Source organism: Cornus florida, unplaced genomic scaffold, assembly GCF_030987335.1.
Source record: "Cornus florida cultivar Cherokee Brave unplaced genomic scaffold, ASM3098733v1 CherokeeBrave_3.0.0_Hap2_Chr05, whole genome shotgun sequence".
Taxonomy (NCBI): Eukaryota; Viridiplantae; Streptophyta; class Magnoliopsida; order Cornales; family Cornaceae; genus Cornus; species Cornus florida.
This window is the reverse complement of record NW_026775575.1, coordinates 91,656,532-91,677,319: the sequence shown is the minus strand read 5'-3', so window position 1 is coordinate 91,677,319 and position 20,788 is coordinate 91,656,532. Positions and strand designations below refer to the sequence as shown.

Here is a 20,788-nt window from a genome sequence, read left to right as displayed (position 1 = left end):
GAAAGAAAAAGAAATGAAATTCCATTTATGTGGTGGTCCACGAGTGATTATAAATATTTGAAGGATTATTTCAGCCCCAAAGGAAAGAAAAAGAATTGAGATTGGATTTCAAATGAAACTCCATTCATGTGGTAGTCCAGGAATTGATTATAAATATTTGAAGGATTATTTTTGCCCTAGAGGGGAAGAAAAAGAAATGGAATTCCTATTTTAAATGAAATTCCATTTGTGTGGTGCTCCGGGAAGTGATTAATAATTATAGATTTTTTTAAGGATCATTTCAGCCCCAATGGAAAAGAAAAAGAAAAAGAAATGGGATTGGACTTTAAACAAAATTCCATTTGTGTGGTGGTCTAAGGAGTGATTATAGATATATGAAAGATTACCTCAGCACCCAAATGAAAAAAAAAAAAAAAATTGGCATCGAATTTTAAATGAAAATCTATTTGTGAGGTGGTCAGGGAGTGATTTTAAAAATTTGAAGGATTTAAAATGAAATTCAATTTGTGTGGTGGTCCGAGGAGTGATTATAGATATATAAAGGACTACTTCAGCCCCGAGGGGGGGGGGAGGGGGGAGGGGATTTTAAATGAAATTCCATTTATGTTGTTTTCGTGGGAGTGAAAGATTACTTTGCCCCCAAAGGAAGAAAAAAACAAATGGGATTGGATTTTAAATGAAATTCCATTTGTGTATTTTAAATAAATAAAATTCTATTAGTGTATTTGGAATAAATTGAAAGTTGATTTTAAATGAAATTTTTTTTTTTTCCCCGTTTATCCTTATTAATTATAAAGACAATTACAATATTATGTTTCACTGACAAGAAAAGCAAATTCGGTCTGTTAGAAACTTATAACTAAACTAATTTACAAATCTCATTAAATTCCACTAATTTTCATGGAATTTGAAAACACTATATTTTGAAATTTCAAATGCCATTGAATCCAATTCCATGGTATCAAAGAGGGCAATACTCCTAGGTATCCATTTTAAATTTCTTTGATTCCGGGTACTAGGAATTCCAATTTTAATTCCAAATCCCACTAAATTCCAATATTCCAAACGCATGTGTTTGATTTAGTGATTTATCTTTACCATTCCTAGGTCCTAAAATGGTGCAACAACAAAATTAGATCTGTAAAATTAATTGAGATTTAAAGTTTGAATTATATAAATAGACTTGTATAAATTTTCATTATGATTTAAAATATAATTCTAGAATAATGATTTATGAATCGAATTCGGCACCGAATTCAACTTATACAAGTGAGGTGGTGGGTCCCATCATAGTCACGTGAATATGTGATGAGACCCACCACCTCTCTTATGAACAGAACGAAGTACATTTTATTGGGAGCAATTGCCCCCATTTGAAAAAAAAAAAAAAAATCATTTTTTTACCCTACTATTTTGTCATTCTAATAAATATACTTACGAAATATTAACTTTGTCCCCATAAAATTATTTTTAGAATTTAGTATTCCCTCCCCCCTTGATTTTTTGAGCCGGTTCCTGACCTCTTTCACATAAATTGAATTCGGTAATTGTCGAATTCGTTCCCTAAATCACTACTCTAATTTTTATTATCTGTAAACATTTTCATTTTTAACTCCACTTATTCGTTTTGCATGTCATCGTCTTCTATTTTTTATTTTTTTTTTGAGTGAGTGTGGGTTTGGCAAGATAAAATTTCATGTGAGGTTCATTTCATAGTTGTGGCTAATAACTTACCACTGATCCATTAACTAAACTAAATGGTAACAAAACGAGTGGTGTAACGTTAATTCCGTAGAAGTAATGACACTAAAAACCAACAGAACAATTTTGAATTTGACTCTAAAAAACAATGGTCAAGTTTTGAATTTCTAGCTATTGTCTTGTACATTCTCTTTCTAATCCTGTGGGTTCATGTGCATGGTAATCACAGTTGGATTATTGACCATGCAATTTAATTATCAACTTTAAATCTCATATATACAACCTCCAACAATCATAACATGCATAAGAGCATTCCATCTCATATAATTATCCAATGTTAGCTCTCCATTATTGAATAATAAAAAGTTTTTGAACTGACGTGGCTCTCCGCTTAAATTGGGTCAGCCCAACCGAAATGGTGTTGATTGAACTGGACAATTTTATTATTATTATTATTTTATATTTTTGTAAAAATTTTAAGACTTATCTATATGTAATATATTTATAGACATATTGCACAAAACCTCCTTCTGAATAGAGAGTTGAGAAAGCAAAATCTCCATCAAAAGGAGGAAGGTAAATACAATGTGTGGAGCAAAAACAAATTAAAAAAAAGAAGGATATTATTAGTGTGGCGAGTATCTGTGTGGGGACCGCATATGGAGAGCCCCACGCCAGAAAATTCACTACCTGCAAAAGGCCAATACTCTCGCTTTTCTGCCATGGATGCTCTAAAATCAGACACAAATAACATATTAGAATCTAATCTTTTACAGTTTTTTTTTCACATTTCACATTGTAAGATTTAGATTTGCTTGTCACTAATTTTCACGTATGTGTGTGTGTGTATATATATCATGAAATGTATATCACTCATTTTCGTTAATATATGTATTTATGTCATATCCTGTAATAAATAGTATAATTGTTAAGCTATTTCATTAATATATGTATTTATCTTATATAATATGTAATAAATGTAGAAAAGAGTCGTTATGTGTGTTAACTCAATAATCCTTGACCAACCCATCGTAATTCCTTTCTGTAAAGCATTAGTTCTCTCTCTCCCTCTCTCTCTATATATGTGTATGTATATAACTATATATATAGATATCTCTTTCCCTGCCCAGTTTTGATTTAATCTAAAATGGCTTTCTGGTTGGTCTTTTGTGGTCACATTGTTGTTTTTCTGTCTCTGGTGGCATTTGTGACATCCCTCCAAGTAAATGGAGAGAAGATATATAAGATGACCAGCCAATCATCATCAAACGGCTGTGATCTTTTCAGAGGGAGTTGGGTATTTGATGATACCTATCCCCTCTATGATGCCTCTGATTGTCCTTTCATTGGACTGAATTGTCAGAAGAGTGGGAGACCTGATAATATGTACCTCAAATATAGATGGAAGCCAGATGGTTGTGACCTTTCAAGGTATTATTCTCAACCCTTGTTTCTTTCTTTTCTAAAGAATAATCCCATGCTCTACTTTAGGAATAGTCATAACACGGAGAAACATGACAGTTTGGGAAAAAACTTTATTTGTTGAATAAAATGAGTTCATGACAGTTAATTTGATATCTTTATGTTGTGTAAAGAAACATGTGTCGAGATTGGACAATGATAGAGAATCTGACTGAATTCAGACTCCCAAACATTTTCTGAAATTTTTGTTTTTTTTTTTTTTTTTTGGCGTAATTTTTGTTTTGGTGATATTGTGGTGTAGTTTCAATGGACAGAATTTGTTGGAGGAATTTAGGGGCAAAAAGATCATGTTTGTGGGGGACTCTTTAAGCTTGAACCAGTGGCAGTCACTAATATGCATGCTTCACACTGCACTCCCAAGGTCCAATTACACCTTAGTCAGCAGAGGGCTGCTCTCCACATTTTCATTTCCCGTAAGTCTATAAATTTTCACTCTTTACAAATCCTCGAATTTTTCGATCATAAATCCCAGTTGATAGCCAAGAAAATAAAAGAAAATGAAAGTAAACTAGTTATAAATACCATGTATGATACTATGATATAGCAACCCTTACCTTAGCCAGACATAATATTGTCCGTCACCCATCCTGATACTTCTCCAGGTTAAGCAAGCTTAAATATGAAGTTCTGGTAAGTTCCCAAACTTCACGGCCAGCACGGTTTTAAAACACGTTGAGTAATAGAAAAGTGTTGAATCTAGCACTAGCCCCATTCCAAACCTAGAAAGCATGTTCATAATTTTAAAATAGTCCTACCAAGTTGATTGCATTGTTCTGAATATTGTGTATACACACCTATGAGCAGATGAGCATGGAGAAATACATGGGACAGAGATAAATAACATTGTGTAGGTTCTTTAACAATATAAATTAGAGATATCAAATCACAAATACGAGGGGCCAGGGAAGAAAGTAGACTAGATTAGAGGAATTTTCAGTGAAGGAGGGAATCTCTGGTTAAGCCTCCCTTGAATGTTCAATTTAATGGGCTTTTTATAGCCTAACCCAAGGCCAAGGGTGGTTGATAACCGTTGGTTTTCTCGCGATACTGGTTATTACCCTCGACATGTGATACTAGTTCATGAGGGGTCTATGTACCTGAAGGGTCTAATCCCTTCTTGAGCACACCTCTATTTAGACTTGTTCTTGACATTAAATGTATTCGGCGCTATAACGGCATTAGCTGTATGTATTAATGACTCTGCAAGAGTCACTAATGTAACGATAACGATCTATTGTTCTAGACATGTGATTTATTATTTCTCTTAGTAAACCCACATTTATCTTTAGGGGTTATTTAAATTTTTATCTTTCAATCCAAAATTCTTATAAAGGTCTTAGGGTTTATGAGTGAGTCCTACCTTTATCTCATTAATTTTATTAGTTTGTCGTATGAATCTTTTATTTGAGGTATAAAAGAGGTTTTGTGTGTGCGCCTGAGATTGCAATCTTGAGGCCTCACGATCTAGGTAATTTATTTGTTGTGGCTTTATGCTTGAGGTTTGTTCTCCCGAGATTTAGTAACCTGGTAGCTTTTGCTAGGGTTTTGTTTGTGACCCTGAGTATGATTTATTCAATGCCCGTGACCTGGCCATTCTTGTTAGGCTTTTCTGTGCTTGTTCTTTCGTGATTTAGTGACCTAGTAATTCTTTACTAGGGTTTAACTTGCCCGGGGTTATGTTTTCGAGGCTAGATGATCAGGCAATTCTTTGCTAGGGTTTTGTATGTTTGGTTTAACCATCATTTTATGTGGTTGAAAAGAAGATACAGTCCTGGCTTTTTTGTTTTTTTTAAGTGTCACGTCATCTTCTTTTGACTATTTAAAATGTCATGTGAGCTTTTGTTGACTTTTGAACATGCCATGTGGCAGCCACTTCCCAACACCTACACACTATTACGCAGCACGTGGATGTATTTTATATATATATATGCACCATTGCACACTATACATTCACCTGCAGGCAGCATTGTCACATAGAACATTAATTGCCCATTTTGTATAGTAGGCTTGTGTCCCAGTTACAGCTTTTTATCAAATGTATCTTGACTTGTTGATAACTCTCAAGCGTGAGTTTTCTTACTCATTTTTGGATATGCAGTTCTCAATTTTTCGACAAAACAATAAACTGTTTGATCTTTTTGTTAAGGATTATGGAGTTTCCGTTATGTTTTTGAAGAATGGATTTCTAGTGGACATAGCTGTTGAAAAAATAGGCCGAGTTCTAAAGCTGGACTCAATCAGCACCGGCAACCAGTGGAAAGGAGTCGATGTTTTGATCTTCAACAGCTATCACTGGTGGACTCACGAGGGTCGCTTTCAAACGTGTGATTTCAATCACATTTCCTACTATGCGTGTGTGTGTGTGTGTGTCAGTGTGTGTAATGAATCTGATGTTGTGATGCAGATGGGATTACTTTGAAGTTGGTGGTAATTTATCCAAAAACATGGATCATATGGAAGCTTACAAAATAGCTTTGACAACTTGGGCTCAATGGGTTGATTCCAACATAGATCCTTCAAAGACAAGACTCTTCTTCCAAGGAATTTCTGCAGTCCATTACCAGTAAGCACTTATCTATATTCAATTAAATTACTAAATTAATTGTTTTATACATGTTTTCAAGTAGTTTCAGAATTACCTGTTTGTGATTTCATCTGGATCATGTATCAGTGGGAAGGAATGGAATGAACCAAAAGTGAGGAGCTGTGAAGGGCAAACAAAACCAATAGAGGGATCAAATTATCCCGGCGATCATTATCCAGGAGAAGCAGTGGTGAAGAGCGTGTTGAGTAGCATGGAAAGGCCTCCCTTTTTGCTGGACATCACATTGCTCACTCAATTAAGGAAAGATGGTCACCCATCCAAATATGCTGGCGGTGATGGTGGCAGTGCCACAGCCACGGACTGCAGTCACTGGTGCCTCGCTGGTGTTCCTGATACCTGGAACCAACTTTTATACACAATTTTGTTCAACAAGTAATTTTTTTTTTTTTTTTTTTTTTTTTTTTTAAATGGTGAGGTTGAGATGGAGTGTGTTCGTTTTATATCATGGCTAATCAATAGATAAACAATTTTGGGGCAAATGCAACAATTAGTCTATTTCAAGGGAGTTTGATATCGTTTTGTTTGGATTCAATCTAACATAATTTAAGCTGCAGTTGAATTCTGATGATGGTAGAAGACAGTGAGAAACAGGAAGAAGACTGAGAAATTCCCAAACCAGTGACGACAAGGCAAACATTGGTAATTTCACCAGGACCTCGTAGACCTTACAAACTAGATCACAAGCGTTACTGTTTCAAATTTGGGAAAGAAATTGTTTGGAAGATGGAATAATTTGTCCCAGTAAATGCTCATTTCCAAGATTTGGTGGAGAGGATCAGACCTAATTGTCAAGAGTAAGAATAGGCAAAAACCATCAATTTCATGCTGGAACACAATTTTAAAAGAGTGTAAATGTCAAATATGGCCATTGATATGATAAATTGGTTAAACTCACCCCAATATGCTATTGGTTTTCCAAAAGATCAGTTCAGAAGAAGAAAAAACTCACCGTGAAGCCATTCGACTGGGTTTAAGAAGCCAAGCAAGGAGAACCAAGACCCTCTACTTACTTTTTGCCGAGTTGCTATTATACCATTTCACCCAAAGGCCATTAAGCAAAATCAACGAAGCCCACATGTATATATGCCAGAGAAACAAACTGATTCAATTCAAATGCCAAAATGTAATGAATTAACATTGTAGGGGTTCAAGAAACAAAAATTGTATCACAGAGAGTAGATTAGAGAACAATGAACAACATAAGAGGAGTTTACCCACATATATATATATATATATATATATATATATATATATATATTGAAATTTGTTCTCTCTCCATGTTTACAACCATGAACTCTCAACGTTTCCAAACGTGCTTACAATCTACTTCTGCCTCTGTACCCTTTTGTCCCTAATTGGCAGCTCAATGGGTTTTTGGGCCTCGTGTGGATGATCAGGGCCCTTGTACACCTTGAGATGGTTGAATATCGCTCTGCCAAGCTGCACAAACGAGTAAATTTGAAACAGCTTATTACGATTTAGCACAAGAATTAGCATAACTCTAGACACTTATTTTTGTTAAATCATTTGGAATATATATATATATATATATATTGAATGATTAAGGCTGAAACTGATACGGCCACACGAGGAGGACAATCTGTAGTAGATTAAGTTACAAAGAAAGTATATTTTTACTACCGATATTCACATGTTTGCAATAGCTCCACATAAGCGAAATAATGCTTTGTGAGGTGTAACAGGATATCCTTAGTGTAAGATCTACACAGTGTAATTTGATAATTATCTTTCTAGGCATTATTCCCCCACTTACAGCTAATCATTGTGACAGTTACCTCCACATGGCACTCCCACAGCTAGCTCAACGGCCCATATTGGGTGGCCTACACGTTGCTTCATTTCAGTGCTCCTACTGTCCTATCAACACTCCAGCGCATACCAAATTAGTTTCTCAAGGAGTCCCACATTAACAGTTCCACGGCCTTGAACGCTGACACTAAGGGCTAGTTTGGTGTGATGGAATGAATTGGAATGGAATGAGAATGGAGATGGGAATGGAATGGTCATTCCTTTTGTTTGAAGGTGGAATGATTTAAATGGAATGACCATTCTCCAAGAATAGTAGGGAATGATGATTCCAACTTTAAAATTGACACCAAACACGAGAATGGAAAAAAAATCATTCCATTCCACTTTCTTTTATTCCATTCCACCACACCAAACTAGCCCTAAAAGCAATGCTGACACATGCACACACACCATATTGTCCCTTGTGGGGCTTGAAACGCTCACCTCCCTTTGGGGGAGGAGAACTCGTACAACCTGGGCCAATGGCCTAGGGCCAGTGGTAAGTACTCCCCATACTTATTAAACCTACATCTCTAGGTGTTTAAAATAAATAAATATGCAGAACCATAAACATATAACTCAGTTCAGGTTCATTAACATGGTAAATAAAAACATAAATGCCCTGTTCTCAATTGACAATTTTTTAGCTTATAATAATATATTTTCTTAAAAAGAATCACAAACAAATAACTCACCCTCCCTTTGGGAAGCATGCCACGAACCGCATGCTCAATAATTCTTTCTGGAATTCTCTGCTGGAGCTGCTCAAAGGTTTCCACTTTCATCCCACCTGGCCTTCCTGAATGCCTCCTATAGAGCTTCTGGGTCCTCTTTTTACCAGATACCGCAATTTTTTCAGCATTCACCTATTTGAGTTCACGCAGGATACTGGTCAAATTTATTTATCTATTGGCAACATTATTGTAACTATTTTATGTCAAAAGAGCACATTATGAACATTAATGTTACATAACATTGTTTAGGTAATGAGCCACCACATAAGCATATGCACATACTGCAATGAAAAATTATCTGAAGTTCTATAAATATCTATGATTTCCCCTCAGTTAAACCCCATCCATATGGATAAAAGCAAGAATGATAATTTCTCATCAGTTAAAAAACTATTATGCATCCATCACTACACAAAAAGTTGATAATGAATCAAACCATTTTTTGACAAAAACAATGAATATAAGAAGAGAAAATTGATGATCTCAAACTGAGTCCAATTCATTGTTTTTGTAGTTTAGTAATGACGGACAAGGGAAGACAATTTCTTGATACCCCACTTCAAAAATAATGACTTTCAAGGCTGCTCGATCTACAGTTGGATATTCTATTTCCATGGATATCAAACATTACATAGAAGAATTAGCACTTTCTATGAAAGGTACATACCACGATGACAAAAGCCCCCATGTCGACACTGGGAGTATAGGTCACCAGATTCTTCCCACGGATATGAATAGCTATAGTCGATGCTAGTCTTCCAAGAATCTTATCAGTAGCATCAACAACATACCAGGTTTTATTTGTGTTTACATGGTCTGCAGCTTTAGGATACCATGTCGTATTCCATATATCCTGAAAAAGAAAAAAATATGCTCAGAAGGAGCCCGATCTAACATAAGCGATTCAAGAGCAGCAGTTATATATAAAATTAAATTAATAACTCAAAAACAAATAGTAAGTATCCCGATTGCAAATTTTGAAATGAATCTTTAAGTTAGCATGACATTCTTGTTGAATTTTCAATATCAAGTCAACACTTGAACAACTATTTTCAATAATAATAATAATAATTTATACCTATTAATTTAATTGCAGAGTGATGGTCTACCTCTCTCTCATTGGCTTTGGATCTTAATTTTCAAGTCCCAGGTCCAAGTTTCGAGACTAGTAAAGAGAAGGAAGAAAAAAAGAAATTTAAATGCAAAGTCCGGAGACTTAGAAGCCCAAACACAAAAATATCCTCGACTGTTTGACTCTTTTAAACGTCAAGTCTCAAAATATGGGAAGCTCATTTATTTGTATATGGGTGAGTAATTCATTAATATAATGAAAAGAATTGTATCCATTAAAGAAATAAGCTTACTTTGCATGTCTGTGTGATTCACTTCATATGGCCAATCAAGAGGACATCTTATAGTAAATACAAAACAATAAACAAGAAACATAACCTTAATTTAACAATAGCAGCTTAGCCGGTTATGCCCCTTTGTCTTATCACATGTTCGAAATATCTAGGTCCATACTCACAACTCCATATATCAAGAATTTCATCCAAGGAAGTTGAAATGAATTGATGGATTCAAAGCACCCTGCGGCTATAAGCATGCGATGTCATTTTTGGCTAAGATATAATATTCGATTCACACTTACCTTTCCCCTCCTTTCCCTTCTCTACCTCTCCCTTTTTACTTTGCTACATGCTTGCAATCGGGAAGCTTAAAAGAGACTACGAAAAACATTATTCAAACTTATTCAACCTACGCTTTAGCTCTAAGCTTGAGCAACCCCTGACATTGATTTCAACATTTGCTTTTAGTTTTAGGCATTGTGCTATTGTCATAAAATAAACCCACAAGACTTAACCAAAGAAATCACACGCACACACACAAATGTATGATGGAAATTCCGGTAAGATGGGTTATTAAGTATGCTTTTGGAGTTGACATAACAAAAACTGAGCTTGAACATGTTAAATTACCCTAATTCGGTTAATTACAAAGGTGGGGAGAAAAGAAGTTGAATGTTCGGGTCTCAATTGTTACTAGGCCAAAATTTGTGCTATTTAGGACTTAGAAAAATAAAACCTAATTCCAAACTTGTCAAAATCTCTCTCTTTCCTAAACTTTCAACCAAATGAACCAGGCGACCATATTATAAAGCAATGGAGGGTAATAACAATCCAAAATTAAATATTGTTAATTTTCTTTCGATTACTGCATTTTCTCAACAACCAAACAGAGCACGGAATAAAAACATTGACATAAATGTGTGTTAAAAGAGAGAGAGGGTTTACTGGGCCACCGATTTCGGATTCTTCAAACATCCACCGCTGGTCTAATGGGATAACAGCTGCTTTATCCTGACAGCGTATCTGGAAGGTCCGATTAGTACTGACCAGAGACGTGGTTCGAATGAAGGGCTTTGATGAGGCTGCGACTGAGAATCCGAGAAATGGAGTCTTATTCGCAGAGAGGCACAAGGGTTTCGGTGATGGAGACGCCATTACGGCCGTCGATGAAGCGCACGGTATCGCCATGCTCTCTCTCTCTCTACAACAAGCGTTGTTGGTCTTTTTAGTAGCAGTGAGAGTATACCATCAGCGTGTCTAACTGGATAAGATGGCGTTGGCGGTGAAGAAGGCTAAGGACAGAGATGGGTTTTGGTTTTAAAATGGGGGTGGGGATTTCTGTAATATGTTAGGGGCATATTGGGAATAAAATGTGAGCAAAACAGTCATATCTTGATGTTTATTGTTACACTTACCAAAACGCACCGTATCATTGTCATCGTCGTTGTCTTCTTCTTATTATTATTTTTATTTTTTTCTTCTTCTTATTATTATAATTTATTTTTATATTTCTTCCGAAGTTAAGACATCTCTTGTTTTCAACTTCACGGAAGCTATGCATTAACAACAAATAAATAAACACTTTGTAATTAAAAAATAATGATAGGCGCAAGCTTGATGGAGAAAATTTTTTTATTTATTTTTTTTTTTTTTACTTTTGTTAATATGTGAAATATGTCTCTTCTAGGTTTACACAATTAGTATAGATATTTTTATTAAATAAACAAAGTATTTAAATTTGTAACAAAATAACTAACAAATTTGTAATATAATATTATGTGGTGCTTTATTCACTTTTGATGTGGAACTTATATTCCTCCAAATGAGGGTAACAACTATAAAGGATTAGATGCTTCGCAATTCGATTCAAATATTTAAATTATTAGGAAAGACAAACACCATATCTATATATGCCTATTTATTTTTTTTATATAAATTTGATACAATAAACTATTAGGCGAATAATAAGTAAAACGTGCTAACTAACTCACCATTAAGCAAGTATGGTGATCTATATTTAATAGGTGTATTTATGGCTCGACAAATAGTCATAACGCATTAATTAGGATTAAGTAAATCCTGGCCAAAACATAGAAATATGTCACAATTATTTATGAGAACACACATTAAGACCACAAGATGGTCTCGAAAGCAAGCACCTATTACTATATTTCATCACTCACATGACAACAAAGCTCAAGTAGGAAGAGGCCAAATCTGGTTACAACAACATTGTTTTCGACACGCCCTCATATTCCTAAAGCATACGCTTCCCGTGTTTACATTACACCTTTCACCCTGTTTCATGTCTTTTATCTCCCACCTGAAAATGGCATCAACCATGAAGGAAATAATCCTCACTAGCTCCACTGACGGCCCCATTGTCGCCTGCGATGCTTCCTCGGGTGCCACCTTAGCTCGCTTCATGGGTAGCCGGTCACCTCGCAAAGGCCTCGCACTTGCGGGAAAGAAACTCATTGCTGCTTCTCATGTCTGCTCCGACACCGGTTCTGGCTCAGTTCACCTCTATAACTGGTGGTCCTCAACTTCGTTTCACAATCTCCCTGTTCCTGAACCCGTTGCTCCACTCGCTGCCACTCTTGACGGCTTGTATCTCTTCGCCGGTGGCCTTTCAGGCCATATCCATGCACTATCACTCCCTTCAGGAGACTTCGTCCATTCAGTTGCTGCTCACTCCAAAGCTGTATCTTGCCTTGAGATCAACCATGACGGTTCGCTTCTATTTTCGGGTAGTGATGACGGAACCATTGCAGTACTTCCAATCTATAAACTTTTGGATGATTCACCTAATAAGAATTCAACAAACATCATCTTACAGCGATTTGTTGGACATGGCTCTTCTGTAACTACCATTGTTACTGGTATTGGAGGATCCAACTGCACCATACTCTCGTGCTCATTGGACTGCACATGTAAGTTCTGGAGCCTTATGCACGGGACAGAGCTCCGTACAGTGGCATTCCCAAGTACAATTTGGAGTGCAGTGATAGACCCCACGGAGTCGGAGTTTTACATAGGAGGGTCGGATGGGTTAGTTTACAGTGCAGCACTGAAGGTGGCGGGCAGAAACCTGGTGAAACAAGGGCGTGAGATGGTCTCGTGGGCACAGAGGCATGACAGAGCAATTGTTGGCATGGCAATGATGAACAGGGGAAGAAATCTGGTCACTGCTTCGGAAGATGGGAGTGTTTGGATTTGGGAGGTGGAGAGAAGACAGGTGATTAAGGTTGTTCTTGATCAGGAGAAGGGAAGCATCAGTGAACTGCTCGTGGCCAAGGGGTTTGGTGATGGTGGAGAAAGTGGAGTTAGAATGGGCGGAGGCAACGCCGAGTCAAGTGGATGGAGTCTAGGGTTATCTGGTGGGGAGTTGAGTAGGCCAATAAGGGAAGTGATGGACATGGAACAGACGTTGAGTGTTCTGGCACAGGATAGGAGCAGAGCCATTGACACGCTCGGATCAGCTATTGAGACTTATGAGAAACTTTTGGAACTCATTCTCAAGGAGGCCAAAAGGGGAACTAACAGCAACAATAGTGATGAAGAATAGGCATGTAGACTCTACAATGAAATGCGGAGCAGCAGAACGATGTAGTAATGCAATATATTCTAACATAATATATTATTAATTGAGCTTCTTGTCATACAACATTTAGTGTACTACAAAGCTAACACACAGTTTTGGTATTTTGACCTTAAAATTTCCATCAAATCGGTTAAAGATATTCTAACTTAATATATTTATGAACTTTGGTTTGTCTTTACACATAGAAAACAAATTTGTCCGTGAATATTTTTATCTATGCTCTTCTCTATCTAACACTAATCCATATCCAACTTATAAGCAACTCAACTACAAACTGATATACTTGTGCTAATTCACACAACCTTAAATTATCAATGGTATGAGAGAGAATTACCGATAGATGAAACAGTACAACATAAGAAATAGCTCAAACGACTTGGACGCTGATGCTAAGAAATACCACGAAGACTGTAACTAGCAAACACCATCTATAAGGTGCCCAGTAGAGAAAGGAGCTTAGGGAGAATTGATTAGAAATTGCCTTTGCCTTCGCTTTTGCCGTTCCAAGTTGGTGCCATCGGGTTGATGACAGTGAGGATTCTGCATGGGCGAGGGGCATATGTCAGGCACAAAGATTGCAGTGTCAGATGAACTGTTATAAATTTTTGGCCAGAAAAGCCCCGAGTCTGTAGGTGGGGATGGGAGCTGTGGTACATTCCAGGATGCTTCTGGCACCAGACCCAGGTATTCATCACCATCCAGTTCTTCCCCAGCAGCTATTAAAATTGTGGAGCTGTCAGAGTCTCCAAGCTTACCGGTATCAGCCTGGTAAAATTCATTGCAAAGAAGATAAAAGATTAGGTCTGCATTGGTAAAGACCTGGAGAAAATAACAACAAACCAGGCCCATCAACCACCGTATTATTTTAAAGCGACAACTATAGGGCACATGGTTAACTCAATTTACAGCCAACTGGACCAACAAAAATATCAGGAAACTAGGTTCTAAATGTCTCGCAACAAATAAAGCTTAAGATCAAATTGAATGTTAACTAATCCAGTGTAGCTTTCAAAAAAGGGATTGAAAAACTCAACGCAGCTTAATTTGCAGAAGTTTAGCCAAGCTTATTATTGCTTGAATTTGTTGCATGGGCTGCAGATTACATTCTCACCAGAAGAGAAACGTTAAATGAGGCTGCATTTGGTTTCAGCCCATAATTGTCAGCAACTGTCTCATTTCTAATTGTGGACTCAAGAAATGCAAGTAAAGCAACATTGCATGACTTTTTCATCTTTGACACTACATGATTATAATTTATACGAGACTCTTGGAATCTAGATTTTTTATTAGACAAGGGGAGAGATGTCCTTCCAGCTTCTCCAAAAATTAGCACTAGTAAGATGACTCTTGACTTCTGGTGAAATTTTTAGCCAAATTCATCAAAGCACATTAAATTCGAACCAAATTCCCATTGGCTGCTTCTAGTCAACTTTTTTTTAATGCAGATTTAGTTAGGTTCGTTGATTCAGATTACAGAAATTTGTCAATACCAAATTCGTAATTGTAAGAGAGATGCCTTGGCTACTCTACAATCTGAAAAACCAACTTTGGGCAAGAGCATCCAAGAGTCCATCGGCTACAATAGGCTAAACACAAATTTGGACTATTAAAAACTAAACAACAGTTTAAAAGAAGTCATTGTCAAAACTAAAGTAAGATTCAAAGTACTACAAGCCGGCCTGTGTTGGACAAATCAAGCCCGGGCAGAATCTAGTATACCAGCATGCCAACTCGTTTCTAGAACTGATGATTAACATCAGACAATCTGGCCAAGGAACATCATTGTTGCACCAACTGTAGGATATATCATTCTTTCACCTTGATGGGTGGCATTTAATTATGCAGTATTGACATAGATGGGTGCAAGATACATTATAGTTTGCACCCTCCTTTGACATCTACGTACAAATGCTCAGACAGACCATAATTTATGGTCATTTTAGCATAAGTTTTTTTGCATCCTACATATATATGCATTAAATCTAACAAAATGACGAATAGCTAGAATTAACATCATACCTTGGATGATTCATTATCAATGTAGCTATAATTCTTATTAAATTCTGTTATCCCAAGAAATTCATCTAACTGCCACGATTGAATACTTCCACCTGAAGAATCTCCGGCAAATGGCAGCTTCGATGGTGCAAAATCCCCAGCTCCACCAGCTTGTATGGGTAATACTCTGTTGTATTGACCATCCAATGACATTGTGCTACCTCTTTTAGATAGAGAACGGGATTCTTTTTCTAAGATTTTTTCACCAGTGTGTGACTTCCCCAAAGAGGATATAACAGGTTCAGTTGATTCAAGCCCTACTTTCACTCCAGTAAGCAGAAACCTCCGGTGAGCAGAAACATAGGTGTTTGCTGTGTGTATGGCGACATCACATTTCCTGCAGAGTAAAGCTCGATCCTCCAGACAAAAGAAATAGCCAACTGTTTCCTGTATGAGATGCCAATTCATAAACCACTACCAAAAGAGGGGGGAGGGGAGTGAAAAAGGAATGCTGGTTCTGTGAGGATAGCTCAAGCCTCAAGCCACATCATCTGAAGGGGAAAAGGGAAAAATAAAGCAATATCTGCTCTCTTGATACATTACAAAAGAAATATCCAAGCATACCTGGTGAAAATATTACAAGAGAGCCAAAAAGAAGTCCAACCTTAAAGAAGATGTGACTACTCTGTTAGTTCAAGGAAATTTATTTAAATAGAAACCTTTTCACAATAAAAGATGAATTTCAGGTTTAAAAAGATGTTATTTCCAAGATAACTGAAGAGACCTGAAAATTTTTCCCAAGCAAACATCCACCAGTAATTAAAATAATGGACCTCCAAGGCAAATGTATGTGTGTCTCTGTGTGTGTGTGTGTGTGTATTTTCACTGGGAAAAAAAAAAAAAAAAAAAAAAGGAACTATTGCCTCTCAAAACGAACAGAAGAAGATGTATAAATCAGAAACATCTCAAAGAAAAATAAGAGACATGATATATAAACAGAAGATGTATCTTAACTATTCCTGTTATATATATATGTGTGTGTGTATATCATGGACTCTAAAATACATAAAAATAACTTGTGGAACTAATTATATTGATGTAAAATGGAACCATGATTAGGTAGAATGTCCGAAGCCTTTTGTTTCAAATCATTGTGAAAAGTTTGTCAAATTTATTTTAATTCCTTTCATTGTGATGCAACCTAGGATTTATGTAGAGAGAGAGATTCTTTCAACTATTTGATGAAATATCAAATAACAAATCATATGACGATAATCAACCTTATATTATTTAACGAGCACTAAAGCTCAAAATTCTATTAAAAAACTCAGTGTAAATTACCACCAAAGTTCCAATTCATATTTATATCTCCAATCCCAGGAAAGACAATGAAACAACAAAATCCACTACTGAGAGAGCCCAAAAGCAAAGAATGAAAAGGAAGATATTCCTTTTTTTGAAGGAGTAATTTTTTTTTTTTTATAAGTAAAAAGAAGCAAATAAATAGAAGGATATCATTGGCATAATTTTACAGTCCACAGGGATTAAAACCAAGAAGCTATACTAAACTAGTTGGAATCACAAATGTCAGTAAATATGCAAAATGGAAGAGAATTCTCCTCTGTTGTGTTTGGGAGCACCAAATAGGCTCATATAATTGGAATTGAAGGAAAATTAGTTTCAAGTTCGAACTAAATTTCCTTCAATTCCAATTCCAAGGCATCGATTCGGTGCTCCCAAATATAGCTTTAATGAAAGAGTAGTGATACGCAGGCCGAAGAGTTGCAGTGAATTGACTAGCCGAATGGTTTTGATTGGTTATTTATGAAAAATACAAAATCATTTTCCTTCATGAAAATATCTTAACTGTGGTCACAGGTTGCCACTGGAGCCATGGTACCTCTCAGATTCCAAAATTCTGATGAACTCCCAAAATTGCAAGAACAGAGCTTTTCAGAACTTTCGTTTCATGATGTGTTACATAAAAATGTATGTGCATATATGATATATGAAAAAGGCATATTTTTAACGACTATGTAGAACTACCATTTTTCAACAAATGTGGGTAAATCAATCCCCAAATTTGCTCTGCTCCATCTTCAAAAGAACTTTTTGAGGATTATTCTAACAAAACACTTCTCAGAGTCAATAATATTGAAAAACTAAAAAATCAACAGTAAGCGGTGCCACTTCACACTTAATTTACCAAAGTCAAGCGCCAGTTGATGAACTCTAGTAGTTGTAAAACTTCAAAGGCCACTCACCCATAACAACAACTATCAACCGTCAGAATACCCTTTCATTTCTTAATGATGATCAAAATCAATGAGTTATTCTTTCTTGATCAATCGAAATTCGAAACCAGTGGATGAAACAAACAACAAAATCACAGTAAATTCTACAATTCATAGTCCTGTAGAACTTATCGATAAATCAAACCAATACCAGCAAATAAAGTCATATGAACAATATATGCAAGTGTGTTTCTGTGTGTGAACAAATACACTCACAAACTGGTGTGGACATGTGTGTGTGTGTATATATATATACATACATACATACATATGTATGTATGGAGCAGAATTGAGGAAAATATACCTGACAAATATCACATTTAGGCATGTGTGAGGAAGAGCCAGATAGAGGAACTCTCTGGTGCTTGCTCGCGAGCTTGTTGGCGGCATGAACTTTCTCATCGCATGCCCAACACAGAGCCGCCTCGTCGGCACAGCACAGAACGTTGGCCTCCGCTGCCTCGCAAACGTTGCACTGAATCTTCATCTTATCTCTCTAGAAATCCTATATTTTCTCTCTCTAGAAATCGGAGGTTAGAGAAGGTTGAAAGCCCTAAGTTTGAGATCTATGGTGTGTGGTGGCAGTGGTAGTGAGTTTCTACGGAGGGGTTTTAGCAGTAAATGAACCAACCGAAAGGGAAGAAAAGAGAAGGGGTTGGTCTAACATGTATTGGTTTTCTTTCGTGCACGTGTCTTTCTTTTATGTAGTGTACCAGTGAGACCCACTATGCATTATTTCTGCAAATAAATTGAACATGCAAAACTTTACAGCACTATTAAATTGTGAATGCATCAGTGAGACAGTGATGTTGTCCAAGACAGTACTCCCGTAACCACTGAATTTAAAAGGGTAAAATGACCTCCCTAAAGTTTTAACTAATTGTAACTAAATTTGGAATTTGTCATTTTGTTACAAAGACCCCATTATCCGATTTTGTAATAAATTTATTTATCTACCTTCATTATTATATTATTAAAAAATTAAAATACCTAGAAATAACAAATTACCCTTTTACCCAATAACATTTATCCTCTTTCTTCTCATCTCTCGCCTCCACCAATAACACTACCAAGACTACTTATTCCACCACCATCACCACCCACAGTGCCACCATAACCGCCAAAGTGGGTTTGTATAGCAAGTGACATATGGGTTATATGCGTGTAAAATTGAAAATATATATATATATATACACACCACCACCACCAAGCACCATCACTTCACCGCCCCCACCAAGCACCATTTCTTCCTCTTTTTCTTTTTCAAAACTGAAACCCATCTCCAATATTCAATCTCAAGCCTATCTCCTCAGTCGGCTGTTCTAACATTCAATTTCAAGCTTATCTCCTCAGCCAGCGGTTCCAATATTCAATCTCAAGCCTATCTCCTCAGTCGGCAATTCCGTATTGTACAACAATGCTTTGAATGTAAGCATCTAGGTTAGACCGAATTGAAGGCAAGCTAATCGGCCAAGGCCAAGGGTTAGACGCTCCATTGATTCCAGCGAAGCAAAGAAGAAAATAGAGCTCAACCCAAACCGTGACGAAGAAGATCATGCGAACTGAAACTCCATTGATTCAGGCGAACTCGAGTGACGAAGAAGAAATTAGAATGAATCGGTGATGGTGGTGGTGGTGGTGGTGGGTTCGATTAAGACACTACAATGGTGGTGGTGGTGGGTTCGATTAGGGCTCTGCAATCGGTGTCGTGATTGTGGTGGTGGTGGGTTTGATTATGGCTCTGCAATCGGTGTCGCAATTGTGGTGGTATTGGGTTTCGATTACAATCGGTGATGGTGGTGGTGGATCGATGAGGGCTCTACAACCGTGCCACCACAAATTCCTTAAGCGGGTGGTGCAGCGGCGGTGACGGACCGGCGATGATGAAGACGGCTCGGCTGCGGCGGCTCAGATGTTTCGGCCATAATGGACGGCAGGCGGTGGTGAAAAATTCACGGCAAGCAAGGATCTGGGCACGATGATGGCTGCCATGAGTGGTTCGGAAGCTCAACGGCGGTGACGGACTGCCGTGACTGGTTCGGATCGGACTAGTCTGATCTTTATATATATATATATATATATATATATGTATGAATTTGTAACCATATATCTATTATATATGTGTGTGTGTGTGTGTGTGTGTGTGTGTGTGTGTGTGTGTGTGAATTTTGCACACAAAACACATTATTTGATTTGGGCGTTGCATATGGATTTAGCAAAAGTGATAGTGGCAGTGAAAAAGTGGAGGTGGGTTCGAACGGAGAGAGAGACAATGGTTTAAGGGTAGTTTGGTCCACTTAACATGAATTTTGTTGTCATTTGTTTACATTACAAGGGTAATAGAGTCTTTTTACGTTGTTGATGGGCATTTTAGTCACTTCAAACTGATTTTTTGATAAAAAAAAAAATATTATTTTTTGTACAAAGGGAAGGTCATTGCAAAATGGAAAAAATCTCAAGGGGTCACACTGTAACAAAATGGCAAATCTTAGGTTTAATTACAATTAGTCCAAACTTCAGGGGAGGTCATTGTAATTTGCCCAATTTAAAAAGACTTGTTAAATATTTTATTTCAAAATTTCAAACTCTCTTTAAACTCTCTTTTTTATTTGAAACTCTCTTTTTTTATTTGTGTTTTTTTATTAAACACTCTTTTTTTATTTTTTTGTCAAAAAAAAATTACCCTCAACTATTGAAGGAGGTGATTTAACTAACGGAAGTTAGTTGAAAGAGAATTGAAATATAAATTGACTTAAATACTCAGTAAAGCCTATTTAAAAATCTACTTTACTTCTTATTTTTTTTATTTATTAAATAACCTAAACGACATTATTCACAGAAATTAACACTTCTATTTTTTTTTTTTTTAACATTTTACTAAACTAACAAGTTTGCATTAGTCACATGGAAGGAATTTTTTATTTTTTTATAGAAAAAAAAATGATATTAAAATATATATATATATATAAAATAAAAAGAAGAAGAAGAAAACAAGTAGACATAAATATTAATATAAAAAAGAAAAAAATTAGGCATTATTTCTGTCCCTAAATCTATATAAAATAAAAATTAATAAAAACTAAATAAATGAATGCACAATATAATTCTTATATATATATATATATATATATATATATATATAGCAGATAAATTTCAAAAAAAAAACCTAAATTTATATTGGTCTAATGGCTGGATGAAAATGAAAATATAGT

The 20,788-nt window shown here is 36.3% G+C and overlaps 4 protein-coding genes across 4 annotated transcripts; 2 read left to right on the top strand and 2 right to left on the bottom strand.

The window, feature by feature from the left end:
- The first annotated feature begins 2,348 nt into the window (after window positions 1–2,348).
- On the top strand, window positions 2,349–6,426 carry LOC132307602 (protein trichome birefringence-like 42). Its single transcript, XM_059805415.1, has 5 exons — window positions 2,349–3,132; window positions 3,425–3,596; window positions 5,330–5,505; window positions 5,588–5,746; window positions 5,855–6,426. Exons 1-5 carry the CDS (start codon window positions 2,849–2,851, stop codon window positions 6,162–6,164), a joined length of 1,101 nt encoding a protein of 366 aa, XP_059661398.1. The 5' UTR covers window positions 2,349–2,848; the 3' UTR covers window positions 6,165–6,426.
- A 444-nt stretch (window positions 6,427–6,870) lies between these two features.
- On the bottom strand, window positions 6,871–10,984 carry LOC132307604 (large ribosomal subunit protein uL13c). Its single transcript, XM_059805418.1, has 4 exons — window positions 10,626–10,984; window positions 8,999–9,184; window positions 8,293–8,463; window positions 6,871–7,228 (listed from the first exon to the last, which is right to left on the bottom strand). Exons 1-4 carry the CDS (start codon window positions 10,866–10,868, stop codon window positions 7,112–7,114), a joined length of 717 nt encoding a protein of 238 aa, XP_059661401.1. The 5' UTR covers window positions 10,869–10,984; the 3' UTR covers window positions 6,871–7,111.
- An 846-nt stretch (window positions 10,985–11,830) lies between these two features.
- On the top strand, window positions 11,831–13,248 carry LOC132309702 (protein ROOT INITIATION DEFECTIVE 3-like). The gene has a single exon (XM_059807987.1). It carries the CDS (start codon window positions 11,986–11,988, stop codon window positions 13,246–13,248), a length of 1,263 nt encoding a protein of 420 aa, XP_059663970.1. The 5' UTR covers window positions 11,831–11,985.
- Window positions 13,249–13,410: 162 nt separating this feature from the next.
- LOC132307603 (B-box zinc finger protein 22-like) lies at window positions 13,411–18,248 on the bottom strand. The gene is made up of 3 exons (XM_059805416.1): window positions 17,881–18,248; window positions 15,304–15,729; window positions 13,411–14,049 (listed from the first exon to the last, which is right to left on the bottom strand). The coding sequence occupies exons 1-3, from the start codon at window positions 18,061–18,063 to the stop codon at window positions 13,741–13,743; spliced, it is 918 nt and encodes a 305-aa protein (XP_059661399.1). The 5' UTR covers window positions 18,064–18,248; the 3' UTR covers window positions 13,411–13,740.
- Between the last annotated feature and the right edge of the window lie 2,540 nt (window positions 18,249–20,788).